Raw genomic sequence first — 19,371 nt, 5'->3', positions numbered from 1 at the left:
TTATTTCTTTTGCTTGCAGTGACTATGTTCACTAAAGATGAACAAACCTCTTATTACTATGAATTGATTGAGGTGAAAAAGTAAAAAAATTTCAGCATAAACTGCAGTGTATACTAAGACCTCTTTCTCAGTCAAGACTGGTCAAAAACTTGGACCTGATTAGTTTTCTATCCATTCAAAAATCACTTCATGATTTGTGCTTCGAAGTGGATGTGATAGAATTCCAGCAGAGCCATTTCAAATCCTAAAAGATGATGCTGTTAAAGTGCTGCACTCAATGTGTCAGAAAATTTGGAAAACTCAGCAGTGGACACAGGACTGGAAAAGATCAGTGTTCACTCCAGTCCCAAAGGAGGGCAATGCAAAAGAATGTTCAAACTACTGCACAATTGCAATAATTTCACATGCTAGCAGGGTCATGCTCAAAATCCTCCAAGCTAGGCTTCAACAGCACATGAACCAAGAAATTCTGGATGTTCAAACTGGTTTTAGAAAAGGCATAGGAACCAGAGATCAAATTGCCAACATATATAGAAAAAGCTAGAGAATTTCAGAAAAATATCTACTTCTATGCTAAAGCCTTTGTGTGGATGACAACAAACTGTGGAAAATTCTTAAAGAGATGGGAATAGCAGACCACCTTACCTGCTTCCTGAGAAACATATGAAACAACAGACTGGTTCCAAATTGGGAAAGTTGTACATCAAGGCTGTATATTGTCACCCTGCTTATTTAACTTAGAGGCAGAGTACATCATGAGAAATGCCAGATTAGATGAAGCATAAGCTTGAATCAAGACTGTCAGGAGAAATATTAATAACCTCAGATATGCAGATGACACCACTTTAATGGCAGAAAGTGAAGAGGAACTAAGGAACCTCTTGATGAAGTTAAAAGAGGAGAGTGAAAAAGCTGGCTTAAAACCTAAAATTAAAAAAAAGAAGATCATGGCATCTGGTCCCATCACTTCATGGTATTTAGATGGGGAACAACAGAAACAGTGAAAGACTTCATTTTCTTGGACTCCAAAATCACTGTGGATGGTGACTTCAGCCATGAAATTAAAAGACGCTTGCTCCTTGGAAGAAAAGCTGTGACAAAACTAGATAGTGTATTAAAAAGCAGAGATATCACTTTGCCAACGAAGGTCCATATAGTCAAACCTAGGTTTTTCCTGTAGTCATGTATGGATGTGAGAGTTGGACTATAAAGAAGGCTGAGCACCAAAGAATTGATGCTTTTGAACTGTGGTGTTGAAGAAGACTCTTGAGCATCCCTTGGACTGCAAGGAGATCAAACCAGTCAATCCTAAAGGAAATCAACCCTGAATATTCATTGGAAGGACTGATGCTGAAGCTGAAGTGCCAATACTTTGGCCACCTGATGTGAAGAGCCGTATCATTGAAAAAGACCCTGACGCTGGGAAAGATCGAAGGCAGGACGGAAAGGGGACAAGAGGATGAGATGGTTGGATGGCATCACCAACTCAATAGACGAGATTTTGTGCAAGTTCTGGGAGATGGTGAAGGACAGGGAAGCCTAGCATGCTGCAGTCCATGGGGTAACAGAGTCAGACACCACTGAGAAACTGAACAAACAACACACCACTCTTGAAAGTGAAAGTCTCTCAGTCGTGTCTGACTTTTTGCATCCCCATAGACTGTAGCCCATCAGGCTCCTCTGTCCATGGGATTCTCCAGGCAAGAGTATTGTAGTGGGTTGTCATTCTCTTCTCCAAAGTATCTTCCCAACCCAGGAATAGAATCCTATTCTCCTACATTGCAGGGAGATTCTTTACCATCTGAACCACCAAAGAAGCCCATATAATATTCTTAACTTTTATCAAAAACAAAAAACTTCCCAAAAATAGCATTAGAAATTTACTAAAGAATGAAATTTACAGAAATGCCCTCTTTAGCTATATGGCCATGAAACCCATGGGAAACATTTATTTCAGAAATTAAGTGCGAAGTATCACACATGATAAAAGGGAACTTGTCTCCCCTATGGTAATTATCACCATGAAACTTACTACCCTTTTTATTTTTCCTTAATCACAGAAAAATGAAAACCTAATAGGACAGTTAGAGCCATGATTATATTAAACTGCACTTAGCAAATTTGTTTATTATGTATTTCTTAGACAAGAATGAGTGGAAATAGAAATTTAGGGTCATTTCTGTAATCTTAGTGTTGATTAGTTTAAAGAAAGAATATAAATAATACAGTAGATGTATGAATAAATAGATCCATTTATGTTTTGGAATGCAATTTTTTATTTCATTTGCTCTTCATTGCAGTCCCAGGACAAAGCCAAGGCAAATGTTCAAGCTTGATTTGATCATTGGACAAACTAAGAACCAGAGAAGATAAAGACTTACTTCAGAAATTCAGACTGGTGCACAGCCAACGTCTGTGCACATTTTATATGCTTGGTTCCCACTGCTTAAAAAGACTCCCTAACCACAGGGAAAAGCACACAGTGATTCCTCTGACGGGCGCTGTGGCCTGTGGTCTGTTAGGTGAATTACTCAGATGTTAAGCCCTGAGTTCAGTGAGTTAGAGGACCAACGTCAAGGTCAAGATACACCCAGCACTTTGCCCCCACCGCGTGGACACGTCCAGCATCTGCTCACAGGGGCTGCTTTGGGATGTCATGCCTGGATCACGAGTGACCCTGAGTCATCCAGAAAAGTGTATATTCTCTTGACTGTAGTGCATCCTCCTAGGACAGTAATTCACCCGAGTGTGTCCATCCACACATTCCTCCAGACCTAGCATGTGCTAGGGCTACAACAAAAGTATCTTGAAAGACCTTTTCTAATAGCAAGAAATACATTTATGATGTACAGTGGGAGTAAGTTTGCACACTTTAGTCTCACCCGATCTTTAATTACAAATTTTAACTTCAAGGTAGTAAATAAAGTAAAAATCTTAACTAAGACCATAGTAAAACTGCAGCAGTAAATTATTCTCTTCAGTTGGTCAAAAAGGTCTTTCAAGTTTTTTCCATAACATCTTATGAAAAACCCAAATCAATTTTTAGCCAACTCAATACTTTTTGTTGAACTGCAATCTGGCTTCTTCATAAGAACATCATTTTTTATTTAATAACCCACTGTTTCTGACTTATACTTGAGTAAAAGCAGGATTAAAGTGAGAATGACTGCTTGGTGAGTAGAGCATTTCTGAAAGATATATAAATGTTCTTATTTCCTGATCAACCAAGACAATCAAAAGTGAAATTTCTTTTTGCAAATTTGTTGTGCACTAAGTTGCTAGACACTTTCATATATTTTCTTTCATTTAATCCATACAAAGACCCTAAAATCATCATTGTGACTGTAATATTTTGGAAGATGAAACAGGCTGAGAAAGCTTAAAAATTATTTTTTCTTTTTTATTTTAATGTTCCCTTGACTGTGCTATTTTAATTCTAGTGGAAATTTCAGGACATTTATGCTACCATTAAACATAACAATATCTTAGAAAGACGTGTTTATTTGACTTGACAGAAAAGTTGGGGTATTGTCTGTGAAAAACTGTATTCTGGGAGGTTATTGTTGTTTAGTTGCTAAGTTGTGTCTGACTCTTCTTTTGTGACCCAGGCTCCTCTGTCTGGAATTTCCAAGGCAAAAATACTGGAGTGGGTTTGTGTTTCCTAATCCAGGGGATCTTGCCAACCCAGGGCTCAAACCCATGTCTCCTGCATTGGCGGGTGGATTCGTTACCACCGAACCGCTAGGGAAGCCCAAGGGAGGTTATATTTATACTTGTGTTTATATTCACATACCTTCATTCACTGCAGGAAAAAGAATCTCTTGATCTTTTCTTCCTGGATTTTTCTCATGTTTGACGATACATACGTGCTCTTTCTTCATGGAGTTTTCTGTCACTGTCAGCCAGCTGAACTTCATGTATGTGTCATTGGTCTTCATGGTATTTCCCTCCTGGGATGGCAGAACCCTGTTGCCATTCTTTTCTTTCCAAGAAACCTTAATAACATCAGGGAAAAATTTTTCCAGGAGACAAAGATATGTTGCAGCCTGTTGATGGTTGACTTCATTAATTGAAGGAAGAAAAATTGTGGGTTTGGGGAAAGTATCTGCAGGAAGTTTTTTATCTGCGGAGGGAGATAGAAAAGAATTTAAAATGGTTATTAGAGAAACACGGAGAACCATGGAATAAACTAAGCATGTAATAAAAGGAAGAAAACTTGTCACTGAATTAGTGCTCACCATGGATTCCATTCACAGTGGATTGTAAGGGACTTATTATCCTTCTTATTTTCAATAGGAAGAGATGTTCAAGAGGTTATGTGGCTTGCCCAGAGTCACAGCTAGCATAGTAGAACCTGGATCACACATTGGCCTTTGTTCTTTTTCCACATGGTAAGATGGGTTATGAGTTTTATCTCCTTCCAAAATTCATGAACACATTTATTTTTTAACATCTCTTTTGTTCTATCATAGTGGAGCCTGTTTGAAAGTGGATGGGTGGGCTTTCCTAATGGCTGAGAGGTAAAGAATTCTTCTGCCAATGTAGGAGACATACATTCGATCCCTGATCCGGAAGATCCCAATGCCTCGAGCAACTGAGCCCCGGCACCACGACTGTTGAGCCTGTGCCCCAGCGCCCTGAAGACAGGACTGCTGAGCCCTGTGCTGCAACTGTGAAGCCCCACGCCCTAGAGCCAAAGCTTCAGACAAGAGAAGCCACGGCAATGAGAAGCCCGCACTGCAGTGGCGAGCAGCCCCACTCTCTGAAGCTAGCGAAAAGCCCATGTTGGGGCAAAGAAGATGCAGCGCAGACGAAATTTAAAAATAAAATTATATTTAAAAAATGAAGTCTTTGGGTGTGTGGTGGGAATGAGAATGGGGGAGAGGTCCAGGTAGCTCTGATAGTTTCTCTAGAGGTGAGAATCTTTGACGTTTTGCTTTTTTCAAACTTTTAATTTTATATTTGAGTATAGCTGATTAATAATGCTGTGTTAGTTTCAAATGTACAACAAAGTGATTCAGTTATATGTATACATGTATCTCTTCTTTTTCAAATTCTTTCCCCAATTAGATTGTTACAGAATATTGAGAAAAGTTTCCTTCCCTGTGCTGTATACAGTAGGTCCTTGTTGGTTATCCATTTTAAATATAGCAGTGTGTACATGTCAGTCTCAAAGTCCCTAGTTGTTCCTCCCTCCACCCTTCCCCCCTGTAGCCACAAGTTTGTTCTCGGAGAGTCAGTTTCTGTTTTGTAAATGATTTCAATTGTATCATTTCTTTTTAGATTCTACATATAAGAGATATATGACATTTATCTCTTTCTCTGTCTGAATTACTTCATTTGGTATGACAATCTCCAGGTCCATCCATGTTGCTGCAAATGGCATTGTTTCATCCTTTTTAATGGCTAAGTACTATTCCAGTATACACACACACACACACACACACACACACACACACACACCCCATGTCTTCTTTATCCATTCTTCTGTCATTGGACAATTAGGTTACTTTCAGGTCTTGGATATTGTGAATAGTGCTGCTATGAACATAGAGTTGCTTGTATCTTTTCAGACCATGTTTTTCTCTGGGAATATGACCAGGAGTGGGATTGTAGGATTATATGGCAGCTCTATTTTTAGTCTCTTAAGGAACATCCCTACTGTTGTGCATAGTCACTGCACCAATTTGCATTCCCACCAACAGTGTAAGAAAGTTTCCTTCTCTCTACTATTTTCCCTTCCTATCCTGTTTTGTAACTTGTGCTCTCTTTGGCCACATAACTCATCCTCATGTTTTGCAACTCTGTGGAGCTTCATTTAACTACCCTGGGATGAACCATATTTATCTTAGTTTGTCAACAAAGGTCCGTCTAGTCAGGGCTATGGTTTTTCCAGTAGTCATGTATGGATATGAGAGTTGGACTATAAAGAAAGCTGAGTGCCAAAGAATTGAGGCTTTTGAAGTGTGGTGCTGGAGAAGACTCTTGAGAGTTCCTTAGACTGCAAGGAGATCCAACCAGTCCATCCTAAAGGAAATCAGTCCTGGGTGTTCATTGGAAGGATTAACTTTGAAGCTGAAACTCCAATATTTTGGCCACCTGATGTGAAGAGCTGACTCATTGGAAAAGACCTTGATTTGGGAAAGATTGAAGGCAGAAGGAGAAGGGGACGACAGAGGACGAGATGGTTAGATAGCATCACCGACTCAAAAGACATGAGTTTGGGTAAACTCCAGGAGTTAGTGATGGACAGGGAGGCCTGGTGTGCTGAGGTTCATGTGGTCGCAGAATCAGACACGACTGAGCGACTGAACTGAACTGAACTGATCTTACTTCTCATATAAATAAATGTCAGTAGGAAATTTATTGTATTTTTAGACAATATACAGTCATTTTTTATAATGGGAATTAGTGTCCCTGCATACTTGACAATCTGGGACGTTGAACTTAGAGCTTCAAATGTGGATCACCTGCCCATTTCTGAAGTGATGGGATTCTTCTGGTGGGTTTCTAATTTTATATAACATCCAAACTTCAGATCTGAAAACTTTCAGATTTTTGAGTGGAGGAGCTGACTGTTTACAGTGCCTTGAATTTGGAAACAAAATAGCAATACTTCCAAAACTCCTAATAAAAATGTATAATTTTCTGACATGTTTTATATAAACCTTATCAAGTAATGTATTTATCAGAATTTTGCTTCACTGTAGAGAATGTTTACCAAGGCACATTTTCTCTTGAAATTTCATTTCAAGTTTAAGCATGGTTAAGAACGCACAGTATTTTGACTCTGTGTCTCCCCCAGTTTTAAATCTACCCTGTAAGTCTGCTGAACTTCTTTAGAGCTCCATGATTTACTGTGTTTTCATCTGCTAAATAAAGTATACATAATTAAAAATTAAATGTATGCTTCCTGAATTTCTTATAGACATGGTGTCAACATATATAACAAAACATAGTTTGCAAATGATCCCACTTAAATGCTGGAATGTTTCTTGATTATATATTTATGGTTAAAGTAATGGTTGAAATTATAAATGTTAAAACTCTTTCCAATTTATTTCCAAATGAAACACAAATACTTTACTCATATTCTCTTTGAGCTAGTTTAGCATTCTGAGGTCAGTTTCTTAAGAACAGAAAAATTAAACTTCTCATTTGAAAAGAAAAAGAAAAAAATTCTTGAGAAATTTTTCCTCTGTAGCAAAACTCCTGAGTTTTCTACTAAAGAAGTAAGCAAACAGAGGTCATTTTAAAACTTAATGTTGTAAATACAATTAGGTCCTAGTGTGTTTAATTTTATACACTTCACTCATGGTGTAAATACTATTTTATTGATTATAATAGTAAGATACTGTATATTTCTCCCATCACATACTGTGTTTTTATTGCTTAAGAGTACTCTATTTTTCCTTATATTTTATGAATTAAATAATTAGAACTATTTCACATTTAAATAAGCAAATTATATTATGACCTTTGTATCTGTATTTAATTGACTTCATATCATGATCATTTAACTTATGAATTAAAATTTTTCTGATAAATAAGATCATGAAGCCCAAGTTTATTGGCTAAGGGCCAATAAATGTTTGTGTTAGAGATGATATCAATGAAGTGAAAGGATTCAGATGTAAAGCACATAGAACAACAAATATAAAAACAAATACATTTTCACTTCATTTTTCTTGACAAATAGAAAGCAGTCTGTTAAAGAGAGACAAATACCTCCCAATTCAATTCTGTGTGTGTGAGTGGATAGTAAGATAACTTTTTGTTTAAGGAGTTAGAAGTACAACTGCATCCTCTGAAGAATTTCTCTTCTGTCAATATTTTTGGCTGCAAACAACCCTCCTTCCTGGGTGCAGCTTTCCCTTCACATTTGAATGGAGTGTGGACACACCTATCCAGCACCAACAATATGTTACACAGCATGTCAGGGACACTGCTGACAGGCTTTCACTGAATTCTCATGCGATACCTGCTGGACACACATGGCTATTCCATTTTGAGGATTCAGACACCGAGGCCAAAGAATAACTGACCAAGTGCTCATAAATAGTAAGTGGTAGACCCAGACATCCTGATCAGAGTGACTCCAAAGCCAGGCTCTTTGAAAACACCCCTTTGCCATCAGGAAAGGAAATGGGTCAGCTCACAAAACTTACCTATAATAACCAACTTTGGCCTTGAACCAAACACTTTCATGATGATCACATATATTATACAGGAACCCTTTATATAAGTCCACATGTTCACAAAGCCAAATCCTACTATATTTTCGCACAGTTGTCTATGGTATGCTCTAAGGATTTGTTTTAATATCTTTCCTAAACTCCTACATCTAATCCCCATTTGCATTCCCATTTTCCCAAAAATTTTAAACTATTATTCCAATTTGTTTCTTGCCTTCCCTCCACTACCTTGACAAAAAATGCCCTTCTTCAGGTACTTACCTAGGACGAAAACTTTTGTTCCATCACCAAAGATCATGTTGTTTAAATTCCACAGTGATTCAACCTGTGGCAAAAACTTTAGACTAATTTAGCTTCTCTGAGTTCTTTAAATCCTATTGGAATCATGACAGCCTGGGATAAAAGAGGCCAAGTTTCTGGTCCTGATTCACTTTGCTCATAACAGGTTCCATGGCTAAGCTAATCAGATTAATTAAAGCTTTTGGTGTTTGTTTATTTGAAAACACAGTGTTACCATGAATCAGTTCGACATCCCTTTTAATGCTGAAGTGAGACCAATATGAAACAAGATATGAAAAAGTGATTTTATTAAAAATGCTATGGAAAAGAAAGACCATAATAATTATTACTATCATTATTATTAGTGATTTCTTATTATTAGCTGACTGTGTGCTCCAACATAATATTTTAATATCTTGGGACCAGGGCTTGCCCTTACTGATGGGAATTTGGTGTTTTGGGGTTACAACTGAGTCTGTGGCAATTAACTGTGAAGATTGGTTCCTTTTTTTGCCTTCTACTATGCTCCACATGTCAGGAATTCTCAAAGCCATTGTCACAGGACACGTGCTTTTCATACACACAACTTAAAGGCAATTGTTTGTCTAGTCTTACCCACTATATTTTCAGGGTTAAGCAACTCAAAAGGAACATTGGCTAAAGCCTAATACGTAGAGTCAATATATGGAATTACTTCACCTGTGTTGTCCCAAACAAACGGCTTCCCCCTCCTGTCCAATCAATAGCACAATTAATATTTTTCCAAGCTTTTACTAGAAATTTCAGCCTCAGACTGACTTCTCTCCAGCTCATGTGTAGATTTCAGCTTGCAACTCTTGGCCTTCAAGGCAGGATGATAAGAGAAACGTTAGGATGCCTGGTTCTCAAATCCTATTATTGTCATGTTGGATTGTGAAAACCTTACCTGCCTGACCCTATCTGCTGAGGGTCACCATCTGTGAATGACAGTAAATGTTATGGTATCCATAGCACTGATGAACTGGCAGTATAAATGGGTTTGATTAAAGATCATTTCTTCCATTTTATAAAGTGGATGTTGAAAACTATATCCCATCTTTATTTCACTTTTCTCTTAACTTCATGTATTAAAGTCCTTTTCTAATTTTATGTTGTAAAAACACATCATATTAAAAAATTTGGTGTGCTTATTTTATCAACTAATAAAAAGCATGTATTCCACCACCTTTTCATTTTTTTTCTTTTTTATATTCACTTTTATAATTGAGCTAGAGCAGACACATAGCTCTCCTACCATTGAGCTTTAAAATCTTAACCTGTGCTTTCTGCTAGAAGTCCTTTTTCCTCCTGCTTCCCTGAGTGCCTTTGATCTTATTTCTTGCCCTTCCTGTACATGACATTTTCTATCTTAGGTCTTAACAAATAAATTTTGGAAACACGAAATTTAAATAAACAGAAGCACAGTTTTCACACATGAGTAATAATACAAATTATAACCTATTACAAATTAAGAAGTAAATTAAATAATCCATTTAAAAGATCAAGCTACAGAGGAGTAAATGTTCAGAATACAAAAACTTAGACTTCATTTTTCTCACCTTGTGTAAAGGCCCAGACTCTGTCCCTTGGAATAAACAAGTCTCTACTGAATCCCAATATTTGCCACAGTAACTTGTTATGTGACTTTAGGCAAGTACCTGAACTTCTCTAAACCTCAGTTTTCTCATCTGTGGAATGGAAAGACAAGGATTCCTTTTGAGGAAAAGATAAGGCACTGAAACTACTTATCATGGTATCTAGCCCTCAGTAAATAGTAGCTGCTATTATTATTATTCTCTTTAGTGGGACAATTTGGGGTCATTTTTTCAAATTCTTTGGACAGGTAAAATAGATGAATTTTATAAGCAATAACTATTACATCATTTGAGAAAGAAACAAGCTCATCAATGCAAGATCTGTTGTTTCTCTGGTAACCACAGGCCATAGAATATGGGCCCAATTAAGCCAGCATCTAGAATGCTTTTCCACTGGACTATAAACTGTTTGAGTGTTGGGATTTGTTCTGTCTGTGTCTTGTTCACACTTCTGTCTCCAGCATCCACACAGAAACTGTTCTCAAAAAATGTTTGCTGAGAGAATGAGCAAGTGAGGATGTCCAACCATGCAGACTCTTTTCATGGACTTTGGAGCTGAGATGGCTTGAGCTCACAAATTCCATTACACTGGTCCATTTCCAAGCAATGCAGCAAGAATTGTCATGACATAAATTCTGACTTCTCTCAGCTTCCCTCTGTGAAGCTAGAGTAATAAGAAGTGGGATTTGCAAATGTTATACAGTCATTTATTATAAGAAATTTTGTTTGCACTGCTTAGGTGAAAATCAGTACTACAGGTTTTGCAGCTTATTGGGGAAAAACTATAGAGAATAGAAAATTTTTAAAATTCTCACTTAATAAACCATTTATAAGAAAAGGAATTTTTTTTGTAAATTCCTTTACAAAAAAACTTTACTGACATAAACTTTGCCAACAACTTTACTGACATAATGACATATCATGGTAATGGTGTAAATATATTGAAACATAAATGAAACAATGAAACAGATATGGTCCTTAAAATATTTTAATATTTAGCCTGAGTTTCTTGTGTGTGCGTGTGTGTTTGTGTGTGTGTGTGTGTGTATATTCTAAAAGATGAATTTCAGTGGATACAAGCAGGAAGTAGTTTTGTTTCCACGTACATCCATATACAGTGGCCACTAGCTGCAAAATTGTAGTTCTCATGATGAGGTCAAGTATGTGGCAGTCAGATAAGGGGGATTGTAAGGTTTTTTTTTTTTCTTAAAAGCATCTATCAGTCTTTCATGACTAAAGTAAAAATAGAAAAAAAGTTACTTACCACAGGGAGCTACTATGAGCTTAGTTCCTTCTCCAAACATCTTCTTCCAACATGAGCTGTCATACTGGTCCAGGCTCCTACAATGATCTCAGCCTTCTCCTACCTTCATGAAGTGACTAGCAGTTTAACAACTTTGGGCTGCCAATTTGACCTTCTGAGTTCTTTTGGAAGTCCTTGATAATAGGTTTTATGGCATCTGATATTTTATAAGTTTTCCTCAGATCAATGGGCCCAAATATCTGTTTTCCATGGTAGACTAATCATTGACAATACTGATAAAAAATGAAAAGGATAAAAGCAGGAAAAGAAGAGTTTGACACTAGCAGGTTAACCACCTGTTCTGCTTTCCCACATTTCCAGGAAGAGTATTCAAAGAATCAAGACTTTTAAAAAAATTTTCAGGTACTCAGCTGTGTTAAAACTGCTCAGAGTTCACATCAAAGGAAAAGCTCTTCCGTTCTCACAAACACCAGGGCTGCTCAGTTAGTGATTTGGCAATATATTTCTGAAAGGAGGAAACTCTTCAGTAACTGAAAATGCAAATTTGCCAATTCACGTGTACTTGAGAAATGTGGACAAAGTTCTCCGTTCATCGGGTAACATGATTCTGTTTTGGGGGGAGGGAGAGTATTGTTGACTTACAATGTTGTCAGTTTCTAAGATGAAAACCAATAATACATGTTTTGCAAATTATTGGAGAAAGGAGAATGATTTTTTTAAAATCTTAAATGATAGAGAAAATTCAGAAAAGTGTTTGTCACTTAATAGACCATTTACAACAAAGTGATTCAATTATACATATATATATATATATATATATATATTATTTTCCAATATGTTTATTACAGGATATTAAATACAGTTCCCTATGCTATAGAGTAGGACCTTATTGTTTATATATTTTACATGTAATAGTTTATATCTGCTAATCCCAAACTCCTAATCTATCCCTTTCCCACCCCTTTCCCCTTTGGTAGCTATAAGCTTGTTTTCTATGTCTGTGAGTCTGTTTCTGTTTTGTAAATAAGTTCATCTGTGTCATATTTTAGAGTCCACATATAAGTGATATCACATGGTGTTTGCGTTACTGTGTCTGATTTCATTTAGCATATCATCTCTAGGCCCATCCATGTCACTGCGAATGGTGTTATTTAATTCTTTTTTAGGGCTGAGTAGTATTCCATTGTGTATATATACAACCTCTTCTTTATCCATTCACCTGTCAATGGACATTAGGTAGGTTCCATGTCTTGGCTATTGTAAATATTGGTGCTATCAAATTTGGGTGCATATATCTTTTTGAATTATAGTTTTGTCCAGATATATGCCTAGGAGTGAGATTGCTGGATCATATGGCAACTCTATTTTTAGTTTTTTAAGGAACCTCCATAATGTTCTCCACAGTGGCGGCAGCAATTTACAGTCCCATCAATAGTGTAAGAGGGTTCCTTTTTTCACCATCTCTCCAGCATTTGTTATTTGTAGACTTTTTAATGATGCATTCTGACTAGTGTGAGGTGAATCTTCATTGTTCTGATTTGTATTTCTATAATAATTAGTGACAGGCAATATGATTCTTTACCACAATAATTAGAAATGAGAACACAAGTTCTGTGATGACTTATTATCTTTCATAGGCTAAAAGAAGAAATTAGTAGAATACTATTTTACCTGAAATTATAAATTCCTCATTTAAACTAAAATTTGAGAGCTAAGGCCAGTTCTCTTATGATGAAAGAAGAAATGTCTTCCAGACTGTTCTGTAATCTTAAGCCACTCAATTGGATAAAGAGAAAAAGCAATTGCCAGAAGCAGCTGAATGCTCCTCTGAGTACAGATGAGCTGTTCATTTGCCAGGACACAGACAGGACTGACCCTGACTATCCCCATGTCCACTCCAGACCCACCTTGTCATTGTTAAATCCCTTACTGCATCAAGCATAGTGCCTTCCCTGTGGAGATAAATCTATATGATAGATATTATTGGTACAAAATGAAAATGTTAAAATAAAGCTATAATTCTTTAATATAGTGCTTTTACTATATTTTCAAAAATGGTTACACTCATTAGCTCCTTTTATGTAAATGATGGTATTTTGAGCCAAGAAACAAGTTTTCACAGAGATGGGGATGTAACATGAGGATGGATGATCAAGTAGAAAATGATAGAGCTGGTATGCAAACATTTCTGTAATACCAAGTGCCCACAGTGTGCTACAGTAGGGAACATGGAATCATTCAATACTGTTTTTCATTCTTTTTAAAACAATTTTTAGTTCCTTTTGGAATATAGTTGATTAACAATGTTCTGTCAGTTTCAGGTGTACAACAAAGTGATTTTAATTCCAATTTTGCCTATTACCTGCTTGATTTATTTGCTATCTAACACTCAGTGTTCTAACTCTGAAAACATAGTAAGAACACGTTTTGTGTCTCACATATCTCACATCATTATATATAATGATGTCTCACATCATTATAAGGAAGATGCATAGCACAATCCAGAAATAGCACAAGAGTTCAGTGGATCCATGACCTGTATCTCCTTCTTCTCTGTTCCTTCTCTTTTTGGAAGGAGGCAGGTCACAGAGATACCACGGAGGGAACCTAATGTGGACTGGGGTACACCCTTTGCATCCCCTTAGTTCCTTGACTTGAATGGTGTCATTGGCATCTCCTGACAGAAGAACTCTCTGTCATGGGGTCCTAGAGATCTCAGCCTTGCCTCCCAGTATACACTCTGTGATGGAGCTTCATGGTCGAGGCTGTGGGGCAGCCACACCCATCTTTGTCCTTCAGGGAGATCCCCACCCATCTCACACCTAACCTGAGCAAGGAAGGAGCTCTGTAAATGTCCTGTTTTTCCTGTGCCAAAGAGGTATGGAAAATTAATGTCAGAAAAGTTTGATTCAAAAATTAATAACTATATACCAATAAAGTTTTTAAAAAGTTAGTAAAAATCTATTACTATTCTACTCTATCACACTGCCCTCAATGAACATGACCTGGGGCATCAGCACAATACACAGCCATGCCTTTGGCATCCTACATCCCTCACTTCGAGAGAGACAGACTAACTAAAATGCTTCCCAAAGTAAGTGACAGTCTTGGGACCATTTCTTTCATCCTGGCAGTGACTACCCTGAAAACGAGATCACCCAAGAAAGATATACTCTAGGTTTCTAAATATGTCTCAGTAGGATTTTCATGCAGAGAAGAGCTAATCTATCACCGTGGAGGTTGCAACTGACATTAAGTGGTATAATTCCAAGAGAGAGACATTTTGGAACGGTTATATTCTGCTTTAGACCTGAGAAAACTGATGCCTAAAAGCGTGAAGATCTTGCTCAAGGTCACAGAGCTCGTAAGTGAAAAGCCGGAGTCAGTGAGGGGTGAGAATAGGGTTCACGCCACAGTCGAGGTTCACAGCAGGGGCACTGGGCTGTCTCTTCCTGGGGACTGTGGACCATGTATTAATAGCTCTGTAAGGACATGGGTGAAGAGCTGGTTCTTGTTGGCCACACTGTCACCAGTTAAAAAAAATTCACTCTCTGTGGAGTCTGGCATTGGTGTGGCTGCAAGAACAGGAAGGAGTTGTATTAGGATGATGGGGAAGATGAAGTAAATGAACGTGAAGCAGAGCTAGAGTCCCCTTTACCTCCGCCTCTTCTAACACATACTGGGGGACCTTAGCTTTGAATTAGGCCTCCAGGGAAGGGTTGGGGCTTGGGCTCTTTCAGAAGGAAAGCATATATGAATTATACATTTCTAACTGCAAAATCGGAGCTCAGGGAGGTAGACAATGAGTTTAGGAATCTGCAGGACCAATTCAGAATTTTTTACACTTTCCTTTCATTCATTGTTTTACCATTGCTATTAAGCTGTACATAAACTTTGAATTTCCACTTGAAAAGGGTCTAAATTCAGCTTAAACTTCAAAAAGATTTTATTCTCTCCCTCATACAACATCAGGGGCTTTCCTGTTTTGGGGTTGAAGAATCAGTGACACAGGCTTTTTTTTTTTCCTTCTTTTCGTAAGAAGGTAGTGAATATAGTGATAAGTGATTTGTGTGATTTTCCTGTAAATGCAGAGATCAGAGGCATATACTTTTAGCTGTTCAACCTTCTCATTTTATAGGAGAGCAGAATAGCCAGAGATACACTCAAAATTCCATATGTGGTGACAGTCAAGAAGACGTGTATAACAGGATATTGAATATAGCTCCCTGTTCTATACAATAGGACCTTTTGGCCAATCCATTCTATATATAATAGTTTGCATCTGCTAATCCCAAGCTCGCAGTCCTTCCCTCCCCCACCCTCCTTCCCCTTGGCAACCACATGTCTGTTCTCTACGCCCCTGAGTCTGTTTCTGTTTCATAGATAGGTTCATTTGTGCCAATTTTAGATTCCACATACATGTGATATAAAAGGGTGTCTGTCTTTCTATTTTTAACTTACTTCACTTAGTATGATAATCTCTATTAGTATTCATGTTACTGCAAATGGCATTATTTTATTCTTTTTTATGACTGAGTAGTATATTTCATTGTGTATATGCACCACATCTTTTTTTTTTTCTATTTATTTTTATTAGTTGGAGGCTAATTACTTGACAATATTGTAGTGGTTTTTGTCATACATTGACATTATTCATTCATTTGTTGATGGAAGTTTAGGCTGTTTGCATGTTTTGACTATTGTGAACTATACTTCAAGGAAAATAAATTAAATTAAAAAGAAAAAAACAAAGAGAAGAGTAAAGCAGAGAACCTGATGTCTCATCCAGGGTTAACTGCATCACCATGAGGATTTTTATCAACTCAAACTCAAGAATGTCAGGAATGCCAATAGATGAGGACGCTGAGACATTGCCAATATTGTTTCCTGGGCTTCGAACTGCTGTCTCTTCCCCTGCAAAATGGTAACAATGGGTGAAAAACTTAGAGACTGGAATCAGGCATACACTTCCAGGCTCAGCTTTCAAACATTTTGTGGCAGCTCTACAGTCCTTCATCCTTGAAATCATTTATGTGACATTTTATCTATGCATCCTTTGAGGGAAATGGTCAGATTTTTATATTTTCAGTCAATACCAGAGCTATCCGTTAGAAATAAATGTGAGTCACCAATTCAATCCATACATGAAAATGTTTTGGCTTCTGCATTAAAAAAAAAAAGGACACTTAAAACGAATTATTAGGACTATTTCTACTTAGTCCAAGATATCCAAAATATTTCAACAGTAAGTCAATATAAAAATAATTAAGGAGATATTCCACTTCTTTTTTCTGCGACTATCTTCAAAATATAGCGTGTGTTATAGACATACAGCCCATCTCAGCTTGGATTCTTGAACTAAGTACATTTCAAGGGCTCAATAGCTGGATGTGTTCAGTAGCTGGTGGACTGGGCAGCTCAGGTTTTCCTCCAAATGCTGCAGACAAGCTGAACTGGACCATCTTTAGAAAAGTCCCCGCCATCTGCACAGCTTTTTACCCGGGTCAGCTTCAGCTTCCATCAGATTTTACCCGCAGAAGCCCTCGAGTGCGGGGAGTGGTCAGGATACTGAGAGATCACCCCAGGGGAATCTAAGGGACCAGGAGGCGGTAGCAGGTGCCAGGTCTGGGCGAGCGGTGGGTCTCGGAGCATTTTGTGCAGATCCCGGGGCTGCGCGCACTGCTGTGCCGATCTCCAGGCAGCACAGTAGTACATGCCCTCGTCGCTCTTCGCCAGCTTCATCAAGGACATGGTGCAGCTCTTGCCATCGGTGCCGCGGGCCGCGTTGACTTTATCACCTCTTAGGACCGAATCCCACTGCACATCCCGCTTGGACAAGGCTAGATAGAGAAGCCTCTCGGGGGCCTGGCCCTCCAGCTGGCGGAACCAGTGGACGTAATCCACAGAGCTACTGACCCGGCAGGACATAGTGATAGCTCTGCCCGCGTGCCCCACCATCATGGACGACTGGAGCACCCTGAAGTCCTGCTGGATACCTGCAAGGGATGGGAAGAGGGCAGGTTGAGCCCGCAGGCTCCGGGTGCGTCCCGCCCGGCCCACCGGGGAAGGCGCGGGCACTCACCTGGAACCACGAGGGCCCAGAGGAGGGCCAGGCGGCCCAGCACGGCTCTGCCCCCTGCCCCGAGGGAAGAGCCCATGGTGGTGGGGCTCAGATTGCCCGGAGCCTCCACACCTGGTTGTGTGATGGAGGTCAGGTAAGGGTCTGAGTGGGGCTGCTCCCAGGCTACCGGGGGTAACTGGTGAGAGAAATAAGGGAGGGGCGGAGGAGGGAGGAGCCAGAGGGAGGAGACAGGAGTCCGACCACAGGGTGAGAGGTGGAATGATAAACGAGAAAGTTCTGAGAAGCACTAACGATATTGGTGGAGTAATAAAATAGGAATACAGAGGTCGGTGATTGGGCATCAAATGTATTTTGGCAGTGGGCTAACTGATTTATGTTCATTGTTTTATTAAATCCTGAAACCTTGTGGGATAAATAATATCTTCGGTTTAGAAATGGGAAAGCTGGGGCTATTTTATTTCATTTTGTTTTAACTTTTATTTTAGAGTATAGTCGATTTACAATGTTGAGTTCGTTTCAGCTGTACGGCTTTGCTGTACTATACTGTACTCTTAAATAAAAGTTAAAACAAAATATATATCCTTTTTCAGATTCTTTTCCCATATAGTTTATTACAGAATATTGAGTAGAGTTCGCTGTGGTATCCAGTAGGTCTTTGTTGTTTATTTTCTATATGGTGGTGATTTAGTCAAAGTTGTGTCCTTTGCTTTGCGACCCCATGGGCTGTAGCCTACAAGGCTCCTTTGATCATGGGGATTCTCCAGGCAAGAATACTGGAGTGGGTTGCCATGCCCTCCTCCAAGGGATCTTCCCAACCTAGGATCAAACCTGGTCTCTTGCATTGCAAGTGGATTTTTTTTACCAACTGAGCCACCAGGGAAGCCCATTTTATATATAGTAGTGTGTATATATTAATCTCAAATTCCTAATTTATCCCTTCCCCAAAGGAGATGGTTTTTAAGTCACTGTGTGCCCAAGAAGAATTAGGTTGGGATTTGAAGCCAGGTCTGGCTGGAGACAAATCTCATGCTCTCTCTGGCCACTTTATTCCCACAGAGCAGTGAGTGCCCTGCTAATTTGGAAGGAAAAGACAAGCCCAGAACAACCATCCTTGCTGAAAAGTCCTGCTGCTTGCTATCTGAGCCAGCATTGGGTTGTATCCTCCAAGGGTACCATCAGAGGGAGACTAAAATTTCCAAATAATATGATAGCTGTGTAGTTTTGGGCAAGGGGTTTCACCTCCTTTTTTTCCATCTGTGAAAAGGGAAGTCATGGGGTTTCATGGAGAGTAAACAGGAACATGTGAGCACAGTGTGCGGTCCAGTCCCAGAGGCAGAGAAAGAGCTCAGGAAATGGTAGGGCTTATTGTTTACCTTGAACCTGGATGTGTGTGCATGCTCAGTCATTCTGCTGTGTCCAACTACCTGTGACACCAGGGACTGTAGCCCACCAGGCTCCTCTGTCCATGGGATTCTCCAGGCAAGAAAACTGGAGTGGGTTGCCATGCCCTCCTCCAGGGGATCTTTCTGACCCAGGGGTCGAACCCAAATCTCCTGTGTCTCCTGCATTGCAGGTAGATTCTTTACCTCCTGAATCACTAAGGAAGACTGAATCTGGACAGTTTCTGGTAAATGGTGTCTGGGGTCCACTTAACATGGAAATTATGTGGAAGATTGCAGTTTTGGAGAATCAGGTGTGTGTGCGTGTGTTCAAAGGAGGACTCCTAAATTGAACCAGGGGGCAGTGAGGACCTGGGGACAGGGCCAGGTCCCCCTATCTCTGCATCAAATCCTCAGAAATTTTAAAGATAGGGTACTGGGAGGGATCAGCTGAAGGATCCACCTGAAATGAAGCTTCGAGAATAAAGATAGCAATCACTTCCAACTGAAATACAGGTTCCTTTCCAGTTATATTGATTGTACCCAGGGCCTCCTTAAT

General features: G+C 39.0%; 1 protein-coding gene across 1 annotated transcript in view; it reads right to left on the bottom strand.

Annotated features, from left to right (window-relative positions):
- LOC110148839 (T cell receptor gamma constant 2) overlaps positions 1 to 17,609 on the bottom strand; it is a 23,605-nt gene extending 5,996 nt beyond the window's left edge. The window contains exons 1-4 of the mRNA XM_070468869.1: positions 17,434 to 17,609; positions 17,044 to 17,347; positions 8,457 to 8,509; positions 3,794 to 4,123 (exon numbers count right to left, since the gene is read on the bottom strand). Coding sequence (XP_070324970.1) covers positions 3,794 to 4,123; positions 8,457 to 8,509; positions 17,044 to 17,347; positions 17,434 to 17,509 — 763 coding nt within the window. The 5' untranslated portion in view covers positions 17,510 to 17,609. The remainder of the gene's footprint in view (positions 1 to 3,793; positions 4,124 to 8,456; positions 8,510 to 17,043; positions 17,348 to 17,433) is intronic.
- Positions 17,610 to 19,371: the final 1,762 nt, after the last annotated feature.

The sequence above is a fragment of the Odocoileus virginianus genome, chromosome 1, assembly GCF_023699985.2.
Source record: "Odocoileus virginianus isolate 20LAN1187 ecotype Illinois chromosome 1, Ovbor_1.2, whole genome shotgun sequence".
Taxonomy (NCBI): Eukaryota; Metazoa; Chordata; class Mammalia; order Artiodactyla; family Cervidae; genus Odocoileus; species Odocoileus virginianus.
The sequence above is the reverse complement of the archived record's forward strand: the minus strand, read 5'-3'. Positions and strand labels throughout refer to the sequence as shown.